The sequence below is a fragment of the Phasianus colchicus genome, chromosome 6 (genome assembly GCF_987193195.1).
Source record: "Phasianus colchicus chromosome 6, bPhaCol1.hap1.1, whole genome shotgun sequence".
Lineage (NCBI taxonomy): Eukaryota > Metazoa > Chordata > Aves > Galliformes > Phasianidae > Phasianus > Phasianus colchicus.
The window spans coordinates 45,667,501-45,688,290 of record NC_143441.1 but is presented as its reverse complement, the minus strand read 5'-3'; the positions used below and the strand labels follow the sequence as shown (position 1 = coordinate 45,688,290).

Here is a 20,790-nt window from a genome sequence, read left to right as displayed (position 1 = left end):
TTTTAGCAGTACATATGTTATTTATGTCACCTATATTTTAGACTACCATGACTTGGACTACTATTGTAAAAAGCTGGCCAACCTCACAAACCTGCTAATGTCATCAAAGAAGCAATTTGTTGCCAACACAACAACAAAAAGTACTTTTTCCTAATGAAGTTTAGATCAAATCACCGTCTTGAATATGAAGTCTGGACTGACTGAACTAGCTGCTACAGAACTACACAGAATGATGGCGATGAATGAAGTTGCAGCTGAGACAAAGACACTGTCTTTGTGTCAGGACAGAGGTTCATTGAGAGTGAATCACTCCCCACAGCTGTATGTAGGATGCTGATTAGCTAATTATATGATAGCTGCTACATGAATTTATAGACACTTGAAGACTGCAGCCTCCATATAATTGTTCTTTCTGTTTTGCTTTGGTAGGAAAGCAGCTGTAACTGCTGTAACTAAACAACAGAAAAAAAACTTCATCTGTCATATGCCCTGCATGATATTGCAGAAAGAAATAGCTTTGTTAGGGTTTAATTTCCATGCTAAAACTCCAACTTCCGTTTGTCACCCTTAGATTATAGACTAGCAGCAACATTTTTACATTCAACTCACTGTGGATGACTCACATTGTTACAGACTAACCACCAACACACTCTATTTTAACCCCTTTGTTTTACATGCCTGAAGTGTTCTGGCTAGGGCTTGTTTTGTTGGGAGCCTGTCCTTTTTGCATACTGCTTATTGTACCATATAATCACTCTGTACTTCTCCTTTTAGCTTTTAATGAGATCCTGCACTCAGACTTACACAATTTCACAAAATCACACTACAGAATTCTGCATCCACCTTGCTATGGAAGTACTGTGATCTCCGAGGAAGCATCATGCAACATGCAGGCTTCAGTGAAGGTTCCAGAGAATTCACACCACTGCACTGAAAACAAAAGCAAAGAATTCAGTCTGATATACTGCAATTCATGACAAGAGATTTTTTGAACTATTGTGCATAAAGTTGGCATCAGGAATCAAACAAAGCATGTCACTAAATCCTCTTATGGAGACACGGGAGATTAAGGGTTTAGGTTATGACCAGGAAAGTCCCTTTTCTCTGTATCAATAGGAGAAAGCCTGAAAGGTGAATAAAATTTCAAAGTCTCTAGTGAAGCAGAGGGAGAGCAGTGTTAGGTCTTGTTCAGCAGCAGGGAAACTGATCATTTCTGTGGTTCTCTGCCACTGCCTTCTCTCAGCAGCCAGCTCAGTTTTTGACTCTGTGTGAACAGGAAGGAATGCAAAATGCCCCAGTATCCCACATGAGGTTTCCTGCCTAAGAGGCCCAGGAAACAGCCTTTGTGAAACTCATTTTGTCACATTTCAGAATGTCAAAGTTTAATACAGAAGGCAGGAAAGAACAGGTGAAATTATTTATGTAATGAGTAGTGATGCTGAGCACTTGCAGATTCTGCTGTCTTTGCTCAGGAATGAGATAAAAATAACTGTCATTAATCTCACGGAGACACATGAGCACTTCTTTCCAGAAATAACCGTTCAGCATAAAATTTCAGGCAGTAATCAAAGCTTTCTGAGGCCAAACCCTTTTTAAGGATTCTAAAAGGAAATCCAAGCCATAATGATTATAAACCAACACAAATATGATGGGGCATTGAACCTTTATTCTAAGCAGATGATTTCAGGAAACACATGACTGGGGCCAATTTCTCTGTTGGTGAATATTCACATTGCTGCCATTGGTCACAGAGAAACTGCTGCAAGTTTTACCATATCAGAAGTTGGTCTCTGCCAACTGAAAGAAGTCTGGGAAAAAATGGGCACCACCATATTCTGTTATTCAAAAAAAAAAAAAAAAAAAAAAAAGGTAAGAAAATATGCTATAGGAAGGAGGAAGGGAGATATATGCACAAGGAAAGGAAAAAACAGCATAAAAAAATGCTTAACAGGTTCTTTCAGGAGAGAAAACCAGCAGATGCAACGCAAGGGAATCTGAACTCTGCACAGGCACTGAGGAGATAGGTAGGGCTTGGGGGGGAAAAATGAATACAGAAAGTTATATTTTCAAATAAACTAGAGATGTAGCACAAGCAAGGATCATTTAGTGTTTGTTTCCCTGAAGTCAACTCCAGAAAGAGATTTCTTACAAAGATGGGTTGTTTTATGTCAGATCTGCAGTCCTGCTGGTAAATCTTGAAGATTCATCAGGAAAGAAAATTTCCCAGGGAATGAGTTCTAGAATTCAGAGTTGCTGAAAATAGTGATTAGCAGTCTAGGAATATGGATAAATTGCCTGCGTCAATTCAAAACATGTTTCTGGTTGCTGTGAAGGGAAGCACTGTATCTGCATGTGATTTCCTGGAACAAATAAAATGTTTCTGCAGAGGAAATCATAAAATGTTGACAGTAGAGTAAAGTTGTCTTTCCTGGGGAAAGAAAAAAAAGAAAAGAAAAAAAAAAAAAAGTTAATTTAAACTTACTGCATTTAATGTCCATTTGTTCAGGGGAAAAAAAAATGAAGAAAAGGAAATGAGTGGCGCAGTGCAAAACACAATTGCAATGTGAGTAACTTATAGAGTAAGATACAAACAGAACTATGTACGCTGACACCAGAATGCATGGTGAGGCAGGAAGATGGAAAAGGCATGTTCTTCCAAGATGCAAGCAGAAACTCTGAATTCATGGGCACATCCACATTTTATTGGCATATGTGGCAGAGCGTCCATGTGTTCCATTTCACTATGACAAAGCCATACCAGCAGTGTTTATGCAGAGGACAGCTCTTCAGTCACTGCTTAATCAACATTATAGTCAATCTAAAAGCAGTGAACAGTAAAGTGACACCTTTGAAATGAAAGATTTTTTCTATTTATTGATATTTTAATTTACCTTCCCTTCAACAACAACAACAAAAAAAATGCTACTTCAATATACTATTGCAATAAAACAAAAATAGAAACTGAACATTTACAATGCCATGTACAGAGAACACGTATATGGCAGTCCAGCAGTAAAATCCAGGAAGCAGACCTGGACTCATCCAAAGCTGGTCACAGAATCACAGAATCAAGAATCATAGGGGTTGGAAGGCAACTCCAGAGATGATTGAGTCCAAATCCCCACCAAAGCAGGTTCCCTACACCAGGTTGCTATTAACAGGAAAATATTTGGCTTTTCTGCCCCATCCAGCAGTGGCACTAACACTTCATCCACTACAAAATCAAGTATCTAGTCCAAAGGAGCCCTACACAGTGTGCTCAGCTACCCTAACTCTTTGCACACCAGCAGGAATTGATAAGAGATTAGAAGGAACAACTATATCCTAGGTTGATTTTTCACTTTACCATATACAAAAGACCTGTTTCTTTCCACATGTTTTACTGACATTTGTTACATTGAACACACTGATTAAGTACAACCAAGTTGAATGCAGACCATCATTCCGCCCTTCGCTGCTGCAGCAACTGCAAAGATATTCTTAAATCTTCAGTGTCATCGCTCAGGAAGGCACCAGATCCTGTGCTCTTTCCAACTGCAAGCAGGGCATGCCTTGTGTGAAAAAGAAGCCCTGCTGGCTCCAGTGAGGCCAGCTAAATAAACAAGAAACACGGTTATTCTTGCTGTACCAACACACTAGTCCCAGTGTGTCCTGGAGAAATGACATCTGAAAAAAGAAACCCCGCAGCTACGCAGACATTTTCTAATGCTAGACAGGGTATCATGTACAGCATCTAGACAACCATCTCTGCTCAGCCGGACCCCTGCAGAGGGTGGACCTGCACTTAGCTGCATTTCAGTGACACTGAGCTGGGCTGGGTGCACCCTGGCCCAGGCTTTGGCACTGCTGGGGCAGCAGCTGTTGAAGTTCTCAGTGTGGAAACGTAACAGATGCTCAGAGCCACCTGGGCACCCTACGGCCTTGAGCGCGTGATCTGACCAGGCTTTGGCAGCATCTCCTTGCACGGCCATTTTAGATGTGTGTAGGTGTGGCACTGAGGACAATGGCTTAGTGGGCACGGTGGTGACAGGATGATGGTTGGACTCGATGATCTTAAAGGTTTTATCCAACCTTAATGATTCTATGGAGGAGTACCCATCCTTTGACCTTCAGGAGACACCACACAGGGGCAGGTGCCACCTCCTGAGGTAACAGCCCAGTGTGGAGGTGCAGACGAGCCTGTGAGGACCCCAACCACTGCCACCATCACCATCAGCCACCACTGCACACCACCGTGTGCTGTTTTGCGTGCCGCAATGGACGGACATAAAACTGTCACAGCGTGTCGGAGATGGTGAAGGGTATGAAGGGTACGGAGGGCGAGGGGTGTGAGGAGCAGCAGATGCCCCTGGGTTTGCTGGGCGCAGAGCAGGCTGAGGGAGGCCGCCTGGCCACACATCTCCTCACAGGGAGCGCTGGGACAGTGACCTCAGACACCGGGTTTGGGTTTGGGTGGTGCAGCGCGGATCCACAGCCCGTCCAGCAACGCTCCCCGCGTTCACCGCCCCGCCCTCCATCGGCCGCTCGGCGCTGCGGCCGTCACCCGGCGGGCTGGGGGGGAGGAGCGGGGCGGGCGCGTGGTGTGTCCCGCACGTCATATCAGCCGCCCGCCCGCCATTGGCCGCGCCGCCTCACCCCAGCGCTGGGCGGGCGGCCGGGGCCGGCGCGCGACTCCCGCGCTCGGCGCTCGCGCCCGGTCCCGCCCTCGGCGCGGCGTGAGGGGAGGGGCGGAGCGGCGGCGGGCCGGGCGCTGCCGCCGGTAGGTCGGCGGCGGGTGACGTGACGGCGGCTGCCGGCGGTTATAAACCTTACGCCGGGAGCGGGCGGCGAGCGCGGTGGCGGCCTGCGCCTTCCTTAGGGGCTGAGGTGAGAGGCGGTAGCGGGGAGGGGCGGTGCAGCGCAGCGCAGCGGCTCTGCAGCTGTCACTGTCATCCGCGCTGCCGGCTGTCCCCGCCATCTCCGAGCGCGGCCGGGCCCATGCCCCGGCTGGAGAGCGGCGCCTGGAGCTGCTCCTGCGCGGCCCGAGCGCGGCACGCGGCGCGGCCCGGGGAAGCGGCCCCCAAGGCGGGCGCCATGCGGAGCCCGTCGCCCAGCGCGGGACGAGCGGTGCGGGACGGCACGACGTGGAGGCAGCACCTGGTGCAGCGCAGCGTCGTGCTTTTCGTGGTGGGCGCCTTCATGGCGCTGGTGCTGAACCTGCTGCAGATCCAGCGCAACGTCACGCTATTTCCCGACGAGGTCATCGCCACGCTCTTCTCCTCCGCCTGGTGGGTGCCGCCGTGCTGCGGGACCGCGGCAGGTGAGCGAGCGCAACCCCTCCCCCGCCTCCCCCCCCCCGCCGCCTTGTCCCGCTCCGTGCGACGCCCCTCGGTCGGATCGCGCTGCCCGCAGCCGCCGCGGGGCTCCCCGCTCCCGTCCCGCCGCCGCCCCTCGCGCCGCCATTGGCCGCCGCCGAACTGGTGAGGCGCAGGCGGCGCTTCTCATTGGCTGCCGCCGCCAACAGGCCACGGGCCGGGCCGACAACAAGGAAGTCACGTGCGGGGCTGCGATGTGTGCGGGCAGCCGGGACGGGGTGCGGGGAGCTGGGATGGGTGGGAGCGCGGGGTGTCAGGGCGCCGTCATCTCGGTGCTGGAAGTGTTTCAGCAAGCCTTTCGTGCCTTGTTTATCATTTGGTGGTGCTGTTTGTGCCCCTGCTGAAAGTATGAATGATATGCTTGCGTGAGTGATAAGCTGTGTAGTAAAGATTGCCGTAAGATAGTTGTCTGGTAGTCTTATCGTGCTTGCGTTAAGCTCTGGCTATTAGCTGCTATCTCAAAGTAAAAGTCTGGTTACTGACATCAAGAAACGAAACTTAAAGCATTAGTTCTACTGCCTTATGTCCTACTATATGTCTTATATTCTACTGCACAGGGAAGCTCTTTCTTCTAGGGATTGAAGATTGAGTGGAGGAAGCACATAATGTGAGGTTGTGTGCCTCATTTGAGCCTTCTGTCAACACATGGAGCTGCTAGCAGAGACCAGTTTTGCTATTCTAAGACATACAGCTAAGCTCATGGTAGCCTCTCTTCTTCCTTCTGCCACCATTTCTCATACTGAAAAGGCAGTTTGAGGGTAAAACTCTGCCTGGCTAAGAGGGTGGGTGGATAACTGGCTGCGGCTGATGGTAGCTCCTTCCTGAATTTCCACCCTGCTTCTATTAGATACCAAAACTCATGTGGGGTGGATTGGGAGCATAGGCTGAGTTAGAGCCCAGCAGAAGGGGAAGAAGCTCTGCCAAGCAACTTCTCAGTCTATGCAAATAGTAATTCAGGGCCTGATTCACAGGCAATAAATTAATAAAAGGAGATATCCTGCACACAAGCAGTAAAGATGCATTCTATTCCTCTCTGTAATTAAGCTCTTTGATTTTGTTTTATTGGAGCAAAGCAAGTGTTTACTCAGAGTGAGAAATGATGTATGCTTATGGAAGAAAAAGAGCTTGAAGTGAGATACCTTAATATTGCACTACATACGTCTCTGCTTTAAAGGTTCAAATGGAACATCTCTTTATAAAGTCTGAGGCTTTTATTTTTTCATTCCTGAAGTGAATATCTAAGGTTGTTAACTGTCTTTTCTTTGCCAGGCTTACAGTACTGTACTAGATGGGTTACTACTAATAATGCTTAGTCAAACACTTGTTTGGCAAGCTAATATCTAATAGTATTTAAATAATCACTGTATAATGGTTAATATATTGTCTTGCTTCTCTTGCAGCTGTTGTTGGCCTGCTGTACCCCTGCATTGACAGCCACCTTGGGGAACCACACAAGTTCAAAAGAGAGTGGGCGAGCGTGATGCGCTGCATAGCAGTTTTTGTTGGCATTAATCACGCAAGTGCTGTATCCTTCACCTAGTTCTTGTTGCTTGACATGTTCTTTGTATTGCCATGAGCTCACCTGAGGGAGTTACGAAGGTAATGATAATGCTGTTGCCAGAGGACAACTTTGGACTGCAGAAACGTGCAATACAGTGCAGTGGTTGCTCTATGATACTTCACCACCGTTAACTTTGAAGTAGTTATGGGGTTCTGGGATGGGAGAAGGCCAGACATCATTCTGTGTCTGGTATAACTGAGTGCAACAAGATAAAAACAACACAAGTTAATCTGTGTGCTGTTTGTATTTAATAGTTAACATACTTAACTAGTAAGATCACAGAATCATAGAATAGCCTGGGTTGAAAAGGACCACAGTGATCATCTAGTTTTAACCCCCCTGTTATGTGCAGGGTCACCAGCCACCAGACCAGGCTGCCCAGAGCCACATCCAGCCTGGCCTTGAATGTTTCCAGGGATGGGAGATGCACTAAGTTCTTCAGTAAGAATGTGGGGTTTTTTTGTGTGCTGAATGCTTATGACTTGAGTGGAAAACTTAAATTAGGAAGGGGTAGCTGGGTTATTTCAGATAAAAAGAAAAAAAAAAAAAAAAGGAAAATTCGTGGAAGTTGCATGTATTACCATATGGTGCATTCTTTAGATGCTCAGTGTTACAGAAGCCAGTGTGACTGGAGTGCAAGCATAAAGGCAACAAGGGGAGTAATTGCTCAGCAGGTGTGAGAACCAGATTCTTAATGTAGTGTATCTAGAAATGTAAAATTACACTTGTTTTCCATTTGAATAGGATGTTAGCAGATTTGAAAGGATTGTCCTTAACATCTCTTTCCAGAAACTAGATTTTGCCAACAACGTCCAGCTGTCCCTGACTCTTGCAGCCTTATCACTGGGTCTTTGGTGGACGTTTGATCGTTCAAGAAGTGGCCTCGGACTTGGAATTACAATAGCATTTGTAGCAACTTTGATAACCCAGTTCCTTGTATATAATGGTGTTTATCAGTAAGTTACACTTTAAAGTAGTACTTCAACTCTTGTAATAAAAATGAGTGCACAGGTATTGGAAGCTACTTATTAACATTCTTGGCGTGTTCTTATAACAAAGTGTTTTCTATGTCTAAAGCAGTTAATTTAGAACATGACAATTAGTAGATTGAGCACTGAGTGGGGAGGGAGGTAGCTTTCAAACTGAGCTGTTATTTCAGCATACATCTAAGAAACTGAACTTCTCCTGACTTTGGTCTATTGTTAAATTGCTCTCAGGAGAAAGAAATGCTAGACCTTGCTTTTTTAAGACTTTCAAGTTAACAGATTTAATTTGGTCTTGCTGTTTCTTCTCCTGTTTCTCTGCTGTGCCTGGTGAAAGAATCTATAGCATCTTGTTAACAGTACATAAGGAGATGATAATGCCTTGTTTCTAACTTACTTCTTCTTGTTTATCAGGTATACATCCCCAGATTTTCTATACATCCGTTCTTGGCTTCCGTGTATATTTTTCTCAGGAGGTGTGACTGTAGGAAACATAGGACGCCAGCTGGCTATGGTAATTATTGTGTAATTAGCATTTCCTTTAACAGTCCAAATAACTTCTGTCATTCATAATCCAAGAACAAACTATGCCTCTAAGGGTGTGACTCACAGATTTAGAGATGAATAGGTGTCTTCAAAAGAGCTGAAATGTAAACATAACCTGTGTTACCAGTAGAGTAGGAATTACCTTTCCATATAAAAACTTTTTTCCAGCAGCAGCATAAATAAGAACTGAATCTGTATAGCAGATCTGATCAGCATCTTAAGTACTGCCTTTCTGTTAGCAGTTGACATAGTGTCTAAGGTGGCTAGAAAGCTGAGAGGCAGATAGGCTTGCTCTAATTAATCATTCACTAAAGCATTTTTCTTTTGTGGAGGAAATATATCCTCATAAAGCATTAAATTCCACCACTCTGGAATTAAATATGCTCTTTCTGGTCATTTCATACATGGTTCAAGTATCACTCCACAAATGGTATAATGTAGTGTAAGTGGTATCTTACCTGCTAGGTTCTTAAGTAATTGTTCTCTTGTAGTGTACTTAACAGTAAACCTGACTGTACATCAGCTTTCAGCCTGATTGTTAAATTACACTGGATAGTAATAATTAATAGTTCATTGATCCTTTTTGCCTTTTGCTACATAATTTCTTTATTCTGAAAAATATTCTTCAAGTATTCCAGTTCAAAGGCTGTTGTGCCTTGGGTGTCTTTAATTTTTACTGAAAGAATGGCCTTTATAGACCTAGGAGTTACAAAAATACCAGTCTTTGTTTAGTAAAGGGAGAAGCTTTCAGTTCTAAAAAAGGACTGAACCACAAATAAGTTGAAGATTAGTCTAAAACTGGCTGCCTTGCCTTAAGCAGGCTTTCAGTCCCTTCTATCTAACCTTTCTAACTCAACAGACAGACACTAGCATACCTCTAAAGTGACCAGTCACAACTTGATACTGTAGGTGGACTGTCTTACAGACAAGGTGGGGGGGGAAAAAAAGCCATGTTAACTGTTTAATTTCTCTAATATTGATTCTCAGTTACGTTAAATTAAGTTACCTCTTGTATACAAAAAAAAGGACAAGTCTACTTCTGTTCTTAATAGTGTTCTAAAAGTTATTTCCCACTGGCTTTATCCCAAGTTAGATTTCCCAGCGATAGTCTTCAGTTAGTTTTTACTCTGAAATTCTTTCAAATCACAGCCGTTCACACTGTCTGGTTTTGCTCTGTTTCCTTAGGGCTAAACATGGGGGGGAGGTAGAATTTGATAAATAAAATATATTAATAAACTTTCTCACCTGATGTGAATAGCAAATTTAGTCCTTGCTTATTGCACACAGTCTTAAAATTCTGCAGTCAGCGCTACGCTACAATTCTGTATATTGTAATGGTATATGCAGCGTTTCCAGTTGCCATGTTTTTTAGGTTGGGAAGAGAAGGAAGTCTCAATGAAGAAACTAAATTTAAGCACATAAGATTTCTATTTTCTATATTCCTTTGCTGCCCTGTTCACCTGGCATTTCACCTGAATGTAGTTGAAATAAGACTGACTTTTGCCTGTAGCTCCTCTGTCCAGCTTGACTCCCTCCTTTCAAAGGAGGGAAGCTGGCAAGGCAAAGCATTCTATTTTGGTTATCTGGAAGCATCTTCTCATGTGTTCTGTTACCATTACTTAATCTGGAAAAAGTTTGGGAAGCCCAGCAACTTCATAGGAATGCTTATGGTGGTAGAAGCTTGAAGAATACCACTTCTGAAACAGAAGTAGAACTCGGTCTGCTAGGTTCTTCTGTAGAAATGACCTAAAAGCATCAATCTGATTTCCTTCACCACTGTAAGGGTGGCAAGAAGGTGCAGTATTACCACTTCAAACTAAATGTGAAGGAAGGGTCACTTTAGATATATTCTACTGTAGTCTCTGAGCTGTTGGGCTGCATTTGACTGTTGTGAATCAAAGAACAGATGTGTGCTGGATGTATGTAGAGTAGGAAACAGCACCTTTGGAAAGTATCTTAATGGGGTAAAGTTGCTTCTCCTGTCTGTCTTTTGTTGTTAGAAAATGAATTGGGAAAATTGGAATGGTGCTGACAGTGGTTTGAAGTTTGCTTTTTTTTTAATATTGAAATACATTTCTGGTAATGAGGCAACATCTTGAGTTGTAACCATCAGTCTTAATGTCTTGTACACTAGAGTGGTATTTAAAACACCCACCTCAAGAGTAGCTATTGCTTGCTAGTGCTTGAGTTTGCAGACCTATGAACACGTTCAGTACTTATGGCTATTTCTATTTTGGAAATAGAATAAGGAAAAACTTGCCACAAGCTTTGCTTTAAGTAAAAGCTGGTTAAATGTTGTCTTACACTGACGTTATTACAGGATTTCATACTGGAAAAGGAATGAGCAGGTCTGTCTGATACCAGGCTTTGCTTGGAAAATCCAGTAACTTTTGAGGACAGTTTGAAGGAGAGTCCTTAAAATTGAAACTGATGTCTAGTAAGTGCTGTGCATTTCCTGCTGAAAAATAAATTGAGATGGGGAGGATTGTCAGTGAAGTCTTAACACAATCCCACTGATTTTTATCAGATGAATGAATTGAGAATGCACAGAACCATAGTGACTTTTGTTTTGTCTGCACTTAAGCTGCATATGTCCTCACTGGGCTCTTACAGGAAGTCACATGTGCTGGATCATTGTCAGCCTACCTGAAGTTAGTTGACTGTTTAGTCACAGAAAATACTGCATAATATAATAATTTCTCATGTGGTATTAAAATCTAACATACTTCTGGTTATTTTTTTTAATGTTCATAGGGTATTCCAGAGAAACCACACAATGACTAAATCCTCGGAGAAGAAAGCATGGTGCCAGTGTGAGAGCAACATTAAGAAGATGTGTTCCTGTTTTAAATTGAAGATTATTTAGCAAAAAAATAATCTCTTTATGGGCTCACTGCACAAATGACTTGTGGGGGGAAAAAAATTATTAATCCACTCTTAGAATAGCCAAGTGAAATTAACTGCTTATCTTGAAATCTTACCCTGATTTACTGCATAAGCATTTGCATATGGCTGTTCTCTGGAGGAGTTTAACACCAAGTTGAATACAAGAGTTCAGGCTAAGTGGCAGTTTTCCAAGTATTAGATTCCAATGTAAGTTATTGAAGCAGCTGCCATATTTTTAAAGCCTTGAAACTGAAATTTAATTACAAGCTCCTGTATCAGTGCCCAAAGGAAGTAGATCGATGGTGCTTAACAATGATGAAGTATGGTTTAATAGGAATAGTATTTATCCAAATCTTATTAAAAAAAAAAAATATATAGGGTTATTTAAAAATAAGAGTGATCGAAACCAATTAGAGGCATTGCACTAATGCTTTTAGGAGTCTTATGAAGGAATCAAGCCCTTACTTGTAATGCTGCATTAAGTTTGTCTTTGGTGGTGAAGGAGTCAGAGGGATGAAAGACTGTCACCTGGTTTTGAATTTATAAATTACTTGTATCATAGGTGAACACTGGAGACAATCTTATTCCAAGGTGAACTTTATCAAGAAATTCTGACTGAAAGGTTGCTTACTTCCCAAGCTTGCAGTCAGACTTGAGCATATTTAGTTTTGGCCCTAATTTAGTAAGAACTTAAGTGTGGGTGATTATTTCAACTTAAAATTAAGCATATGTTTCAGTGTCTCACCAAAGTCAGTCTTACTTTAAATGTCTGGTGTGACTGAAAGCTATGCGTGGTACAGGTGTTTGTGGCCATTGAGGATGTGCCCCCAGCTCCTGGGGTTTCCTCCCAGGCTGTGTGTGATCTTGCATCTGTTTGAGTCAGGGCTTTGAAGTGTTTAGAAACAAAAGCAGGCCTAAAATGTGATATAAAATGTGATATAAACTGTGTGAAGAATAGTGAACAGCTTATTTACTCAGCTCAGTTTTTAAGAGATCACTGCTTATTTTTATCACAACCCTATGGAACTTGCAATCTGTGATTGCCTTGTATAAAAAAATAAGTAAAAACAACAACAAAGTGCTTACGTCACTACATTAAACATTTGGTGTTTCTTAATACTTAGTTCTGTGAGCACAATGTATTCGTTTCATAGCTTAGACCACAGTGGACCTAAATAGCAAGTATTAGGTCTTAAAATCAAAGTGCAATGTACAGTAAAAATCTGAGCCTCATATTCTCTTCAATAGTGGTCATTTATTATGACGTATTAAAGAGAAAAGGGTTCTGAGTTCATTTCAATGCTGCATGGAGTCAAATGGAGCAATAATTTATTTAACTAGTTCTGTTGTACTTTTCATCAAACCCAAATTTTTAGAAATACTCCAGTTTTGTGGTTATGGTGTACTTGTAAACTTTTATGCATTTGCCTTTTTGTATTCTACAATTATTGTGTGTGTGTTCATTTCCAATCTTACATGGCTTCAGATATAAATAGAGGCATCTGTTAAAGAGCAGCCCATCCGAAAAGATGTTGAGGCAAAGTAGCAGCATTCTGGCTGTTTTCACTCTTCAAAGGGAATGCTATAGCTGCTGCTTGTGCTTTTTTTTTATAGGAAGAGTTTTGTACAAAGGCTGTATTACAAAACAGACCCCAATTCTAATCTTGCTTGGTGTAAGTTAAGAGTAATTTTCACTGGCATAAGATCCTTTCATCCTTCCTCAAACCCTTAAAACTCAAAAAATCACATTTTGTAGGACCACTTGAAGAGATTAGGTCCTTGGTTGGGACTGGATCAGCTCAGATATCTCAAGAAATATGCTGCCTGCTGGAAAGACAGTTTTGTTACAGTCTTAAGAGACCATTTTTCAAAACGATAAAACCAGATGTAAGTAAAGATGACTGTGATCTTTGCATATAACTGATAGATAACGAAGTATTTATTTGCAAAGACAAGCTAAATCTCTGTTACAAATACCGTAGCCAAAAAATGTAAGTCAGAAGTTCATTTCTTGCCAATACTTCTAAGTATCTGAACCAAAGTGATTTAAGTTTGGAAGCGACAGGAGAGGAGTGAAGAAAATTTGCACTATTCTGAATTTGAACACTTAAATTCTCATTCTTACAAGTAAGTTTTCAGCAGTGTGTTTGGTTTTACACTTTTTTTACTATTAAAGTTTTATGATCAAGTCATATTTGCCTTGGATTCTCTGTATTCACATTATGCAGGAATCTTTCTTGAAAAGGACAGTTGTTATGGTTGCATAACTAATATTCAGTCATGCATACTCAGTGGTATTAAAAAATCTAAACTGAACATGGAAAGATTAACTTCTAGAAGGGTTTCCAGCCTGGGTTAATAAAGTTTAAGAACAAGCTTTGCTATTTTGCCAAGAAAGTGGCGTAAGTATGTGTTACTGCTATGTGACCTGGGGAGGAGAACACTATTGCCATTGTCTTCCAAGATAGCAATGTTCATGATTTGAAACAAAATATGAACAGTGTAGGGTAAACATACTGTTTCCTGGAGTGCTTGGTTATCTGCAGTGATGAATTGCTAAATGCTGTGTGAATTAGGCATGATAGCAGCTTGCAGACTTAAACAAAAAGCCTTCAGTTTTACTGTACTTAAATGTATATCTCAGGCTTCTAGAAGCTGCTGTTCTTAGTGGAAGTAGTTGAATGGCTTTGTTATCTGTCTGCTTCAGTGCAGTGCTGGCTGAACTTGAGCATCCTTAGCTAGGAGCTGCTTAAGCTGCTTTGGCTCAGATAGCCTACATTCTGTTCAGCTTGAGTGTGTGCTCCATGCCAGCTCAGTAGTAGTTAACAGCTCCAGGCTGAGGATGGCCCCAATCCTCCAGGTGTGTTGCTTTCCCTCAGACTCTGCTCAGGTTTTGTCAGAAGGAATGAAAAGATACACAAAAAGACCTGCTGTTCAACCTGATCTTGAGAACTAGGATGTCTTACCCGTGGTTTCCTCTTGAGATGGGGAGGGGCACGATGTTCCTGAAGGTGAGGGAAAAAAAAAAAATCCATATTAGTGTTCCCGGAAAGTATGATTTGACCTGTGGATAGCATAGTTTCTGTGCACTCATTCTGTGGGTTATTCAGCTGCTGGCTTAAAGCATGGGGATTTGCAGGTGCTAAATTAGCCACAGGAGGGCCCGTAGACTGTTCTCTGAATGCAACAGGAACATATTGAGATGAATAATGAAATGAAGTCTCAGTAGTCTTACTGCACATCAGAGTAGCTCCAAAATTCTGGAGAACAAAGCATTACATACTGGACTAATTGAACAAAAACATGCCTCTAAAACAGGGATCATTAAAGACTCTTATCTTGTTATCTTGGAAACTTGATAGGTTGTGTGGCCACAGCCCTTCAGCTACGAGTCCAGAATGGTTTTCTAAAGGTGATGGGGATTTCTTTGGGTGATGAAGTACTACGTGAGTTTCCCCATACCAGTGTTGTAGTCCTTTCCCTGTCCCTAGATCTTACTGTGATGCTCTATCTTCAGAGGCCACAAGTGCAGGTTATGATGACAGATCAATAACAAAGAGGTAAGAACTGCAGTTTTATTGCATAAGAAAGATGCATGTTAACAAAGCATGTAGGCTGTAATGGTGCTGCTAGCATGGTTTTACTAACATTAAAGAGAACTCAGGAGATAGGATCATTCCTATAAGTCCCATATTACTACCCAAGAAGTCCTAAAGGATCAGAGCTGGCATGAGTTCTGCTCAATGAAGTTTTCATCCGGCTGTAAATGTTTTCTTTTACAGTAGGCTGTCTCCACCTATTTAAGAAGTTTCAGAGTGCTATTATGTTAAACATCAGATGAGTGCTATAGAAATTACACCAACTTACTATGTTTCCTGTAGTAACTAAAACACCTGTTACAAATAAGCATTTTTATACAGAAGTTGAGCACACCTACCCTGTTTCTCCTGAACCAGCCCCACATGGCTTGGGGCTGAGCAGGGGAGGCCAGCTCCAGGAATGCCCCAAGCTTCCCCTTCCCAATGTCTATCTGGATTCGTTTTGATTTAAAAGAATATATATACATACACATCTATAAACACATTATGTATATGTGTGTGCATGTGTCTGTTGGTGGTATATGTCTGTTAACTGGATGCTAATGCACAAAATTTCATTCTTTTCATGTTCCCTTGAAGTCCTTGCTCCAGAATTAAAAAATGATGAACTGGATTTTAAAGGAGCCAACGTCACCTCCTGTAAACAAGCCTGTAATGGTTTGCTGAGATGTTCATGCAGAAATGCATGTTGTTGGGATGTGACCATGCAATTCTTCAGGCGAGAGGCCTGGCAGCTTTTCTGGCTGCATTTTGAATTACAGCTTATCCAAGTGGCACACAAAAACTACAGATCAGATGGCTTGAAACAACCACAGCTTGGACAGGGCCAATGTATCCTGTAATGCAGAAAGGCCTGTAGCCAACTGGGACACAACTGGGCCCAGCTATACCTACAGCCTTTCCTACAGTCACCAAGGAATTTCTAGGGCATGCAGGGTTTAGCAAGGGCCCTTTGGGGACAGGGGAGGATTCCCAAACCTTGGGCATGGACAGAAAGGAGATGTTGCATTAAGAACTGAGGTCATTTAGGAGCAGGATCACTGGAAAAGCTCTTCCTCTTGTGATAGCAAGACAATTATTGCAACTTGAGGAGCAAACAGCAAGCAGATTCTTCTTGTCTGCCCACAGGGTGTCTGAAGGGTTTTAAACCACCTCTTGCTTCACAGCTTGGATGAGACCCATAATGCGAGGCTCTGTGGGCTGACATTACTCCTCGTGATTGCAGGTTGGCATACAGGTTTCTCTTACCTAGAGCTTCCTGAGGATAAAGGAAGTCTTCCTTCCATTGATTGTGTCTTCCAGTGCCACCAGAAGTCCTCCATCAGAGCTGGCTGTGGGAGATCTGACACCGAAGGCAGTAAAACAACCCTTACTTTTTTATGTGAAAATAAGAGCGAGAAGTCTGGGTCAATTTAAACATTTGTTAACTTACTGAAATCTTTTGGTTTGACTATGGTCATTGAAAAAGTGTCCAAGTGGTCTATTACTGATAGTGATGGTATCTAACAGGATAATCAGTCCTTGTGACTTTACTTTGTTTTTATCAGATTTATTGTTTCATCACAGCAGATCCCGAAGTCGTAGCTTCATTTTTTACTTTGACTTTATTCAACTGGGATGAGAGCCTTACGATGGTACAAGTTAGTCCTTACTCAATAGAAACTTAAAAATACAACCTGCGGAGTAGTAATTCTCCTGATGGAACCCAGCTGAGAAACACAGACATCTACCATAATATTTCACACCCCAGGTTATTGAAGGCATTCCAGTAAAGCTGAAAATTTGGTGCAGGTGACGCATAGCCTCTAAGAGCAGCAGCTGATGTCTACATAGGGATGTGAAATGTCCAAGATAGTGTGAGGGTCACATTTTGAGTCCCATCATCACCCCATATCAGGATATCCCGAAGTCAGCAATGCACAAATATACACGCATCATCACTCCCACCACCAGGAGCCAGGTAAGTGAAGTCTGAGCACTGAGCTATGAGGCTAATAGAGTGAGCAGCATCACGCAGGAGATCCCACCAGATCTGCGGTGGGATTTGGGGAAAGAACAGCTGCATTTGACTGCCTGCTCCTTGGGCATGCTTCACCTGCTTAATTGAAGGCAGGTCCAAATGAGCCATCTGTTGACCTGGTTGAGAAATCAGAGTTTCCTATTAATTTAAAGATATTTTTACATGTTATTAAAGATCTGGAAGGAAAGGAGAGATGGGTAAAAAACGAAGGTAAGAAGCTTTGCCTTAGAGGCACAGGTAATATCTGTAACAGATGCTACAGTCGGTGCTTAAACTAATTGTTAAATGAGTCACCCTGGCAAAGGAAGCACTAATAAAGGGAAGCGAAGAGTGAACATCTGGAAAATAATATGAAAGGAAAGAATTTTCATATTTTGGAACTCCTTGCTGGGTGGGAACTGCTTCAGGAGACAGCTCTAATTGCTTGTCTGAGAGAACAAGAAGTGAGCCTATTCCCAGCCTACAGCCAGCACTCATTGTGCATTCCTCTCTGCAATCTCAGTGCCACAGCAATGATATGGGCCCTGACCTGCAAGGACTGGGATGTGCTCATCATCCCCTGCACCTCAGCAGGCAATGAGGTGGACCTGTAAGGCCCCAGGATGTGGATCCAGGTCAGGGGAAGCTGGGCTGAGTTCTTGATGTGCTATCAAACAAGGTAATTTGGTGTCTTGGTTCTGATGAGCTCTTGCTGAGATTCATTCCTATGCTCTGTCTGCTTGGGTTAACCTTGGCCATGGTCATGGGGTGGGAGTGCAGAGCATCTGCTACCTGCTTTGTGCCTGAGACACAGTGGCTCTTTGCTTGAGCATAGGGAGCTGAATGCATTCCTTTGGAGAAGCAGCTAACAGTTCTCCCACCTCTCCTCCAGTTTATCTTAGAATCATAGAATTGCTCAGGTTGGGAAAGGCCTTAAAGATCATCAGATCCAATTGCAAGCTAACCATACTGCCCTAACTCTAACAACCCTCCACTAAATCATGTCTCTGAGCTTTTGTCTTCTTGCTCTCTGCTTATTTTTCCCTTTTTTTTCAGCCTCCTCTCTCTCTCTCGGGAGCAGTTTCTTCCCCAGAAACCCACTCACGAGTCAGTACAGCCAGACCTGCCCATCTCAGTGCAACCAGATATTTGCCTATCTTGGAGCATCCAGGTGTTCACCCAGCTCGATGCAGCTGTAGATGCCCCCAGCCCTGGGGCTGACCTCTGCACCCAGCGAGGCACGGGGCAAAGAAACCAGGGCACACAGTTCTTCCCAATTTCCTTCTAGAACATTCATGCATGGGAACCAGTTCTGCCAGCAGTGAATTCTGAAGGGCTGAACAGGCCTTACAATGGGGATGTGTCCCCAGTGTAGGCACAAAATGCTCTGACAGCTCTCAGAAGTGATGTCCAGCAAAAGGCAGGGACACAGAGAAGGTCTCAATGGCCGTGGTGGGGTCACAAGGGATGAGGCTGGGGGCAAAGGGCACCCAGGCACCAGGTGGCATGCAGTGAGAGGCTACCTCCAGTCCCACCAGAATCCCAAACATGCATGCAAGGATCCTAAAACGTAATTATGAAATTTTAAAAAACAACTTGACGTTATAATTATAGCGGTTCCTGGAGGAGCCGCGTAATTGAATTCTGGGGTGTCTCACTCTCATCACAAGCGCTAACGAGAGAGCAGCTCAGCTTCCTTCACAGCCTTCCTGGAGCCCAGCAAAGCTCGGGAGATTCCCAACAATTCAATTATTGTTTCCCCCTGGAAAGCAGATCATTTTAGACATGCGGCCAGCTCTAATTACAAAGGAGAGGGGGAAATTTCTTGTGTCCAAAATTATTTGACTCATTAAAAGGATTTACTTTCCATCAGGCCTAAAGCTTGAGAGCTCTGGTGGACGAAAGGGATGGAGAGATGGAAGGGATGGATGGGGAGAAGGGATGGACAGACAGAATGGAAGGAGGGATGGAAAGGATGGAGGGACAGAAGGATTGGATGGACAGATGGAATGGAAGGAGGGATGGAAAAGATGAGGTACAGAAAAGATGGCTGGACAGACAGGATGGATGGATGGATGGATGGAAACGATGGAGGGCATGGAGGGATGGAAAGGATGGATGGATGAATTGAAGGGACAGATGGACAGAAGGGATGAAGGGATGGAAAGGATGAACAGAAGGGATGAGAATGGACAGATAGAAGGCATGGAGAGAATGGGAGGATAGAAAGGAAGGATGGATGAATTGAAGAGATAGATGGACAGAAGGAATGGGAGGATGGAAAGGAAGGATGGATGAATTGAAGAGAGAGATGGACAGAAGGAATGGGAGGATGGAAAGGGAAGGATGGACAGAAGACAGAGCATCTCTGCAAGTCAGGACTCAGCTTGGGGACATCCCTGCTCCCTGTGTTCCTAAGCAATAAAAACACAAGGTCTTTCTTTAACAGTCTTTGTTATGTGGGATTTTGTTTTGTTTTGTTTTGTACGTTTGTGTGTTTTGTTGGGTTGTTTGTTTGTTTGTTTGTTTGTTTGTTTCCCCAGATTGTTTTTAAATGCTCTTTTATGAGTAAAGACAGTTTTACATAGGGAAGGTCCCTTTATCCAATTGTCATTAATTAACTCATCTCTAATAGAATTCTCCATTTCCCATTGCCATTGCAGTGCAGCAGACATGAGGCTGAGGATGGATCAGGCCACCCAAAACCCCCTGTGACAGCACTTTAGAATGGTTCCATATAAAGTTTTAATTTTTTACACAATATTTATGATTACAATAATATTTTATTGGGATAAAATAGCCCAGCTCTGCTAGGTGATGCTTCATCCAGGTGTCCATCCCAGGCATGGTGGAAGCAGTACTGAGTATGAGCTCCTACCCATTCTGTCTCCCACCCCAAACTCACCCCATTTCTTTGTCCCAAATGAAGAGCAGTGAATTCCGCTGTGATATTTCTGCTTCATTTGAAGTCTAGTCCTTGTTAGATAATCCTGTTAGTACCTTGCAAATACAAGGGACCCCTTGTATAATCAGTAATTATAACAGGCGTTCTATGTTAAATTATATCTAATAGGCAAAGCAAAAAGGAAAATTTGTTTTCTGCTTGAGCCTCGTTGGTCCAAAAAGAAGACAGATGTGTGCTCTGTGCAGAGGGAAACTGTGTGTCTTGTGGGGGGATACAAGGAAATATTTGGGGATTTCTGTGCTGGGATATCTGGGGGGTGGGTCAGTGTGCATGGCACTGCTGAGGGGAAGGGGAAGGGGAAGGGAAGGACGAAGAGGGAAGGATGAAGAGGGAAGGGGAAAGGGAGAGAGAGAGGGGAGAGGGAGAGGGAGAGAGGAGGAGGAAAGAGAGGGAGAGAGGAGGAGGAAGGAGGAAGGAGGGAGGAGGGAGGAGGAGAAGGAGAAGGAGAAGGAGAAGGAGAAGGAGAAGGAGAAGGAGAAGGAGAAGGAGAAGGAGAAGGAGAAGGAGAAGGAGAAGGAGAAGGAGAAGGAGAAGGGGAGCAGAAGAAAACCTGAGGGGGACGCTAAGGAAAAGTGTCCATAAAGCTATAATATAAAACAAAATGAAATGAGATGAAATAAAATCAAATAAAATGAATACAATTAAAAATTGAAAAACTAAAAAAAAAGAAAGTAAAAATAAAATGTATATGAAAATAATAATAATAATAAATCTGTAAGCCACGCTAAGCCTGCTACGGAAATAAAGGACTTTGTGCCTCCCCGTGCTGGACGCGGGCCTGTCCCTGAGCGTAGGTTCCGCTCCCGCGGAGGTGGCAGCGGCCGCTGTGCCGGATCCTCAGCATGGGCGGCACCGAGGGAACGGGGGATGCGGGTGCGCATCTTTCGTCCTATTGTG

The 20,790-nt window shown here is 43.3% G+C and overlaps 1 protein-coding gene across 1 annotated transcript; it reads left to right on the top strand.

The window, feature by feature from the left end:
* Positions 1–4,729: 4,729 nt before the first annotated feature.
* Positions 4,730–15,422, top strand: INSIG1 (insulin induced gene 1). Its single transcript, XM_031615947.2, has 5 exons — positions 4,730–5,299; positions 6,755–6,879; positions 7,705–7,871; positions 8,313–8,412; positions 11,199–15,422. The coding sequence occupies exons 1-5, from the start codon at positions 4,978–4,980 to the stop codon at positions 11,226–11,228; spliced, it is 744 nt and encodes a 247-aa protein (XP_031471807.1). The 5' UTR covers positions 4,730–4,977; the 3' UTR covers positions 11,229–15,422.
* Positions 15,423–20,790: the final 5,368 nt, after the last annotated feature.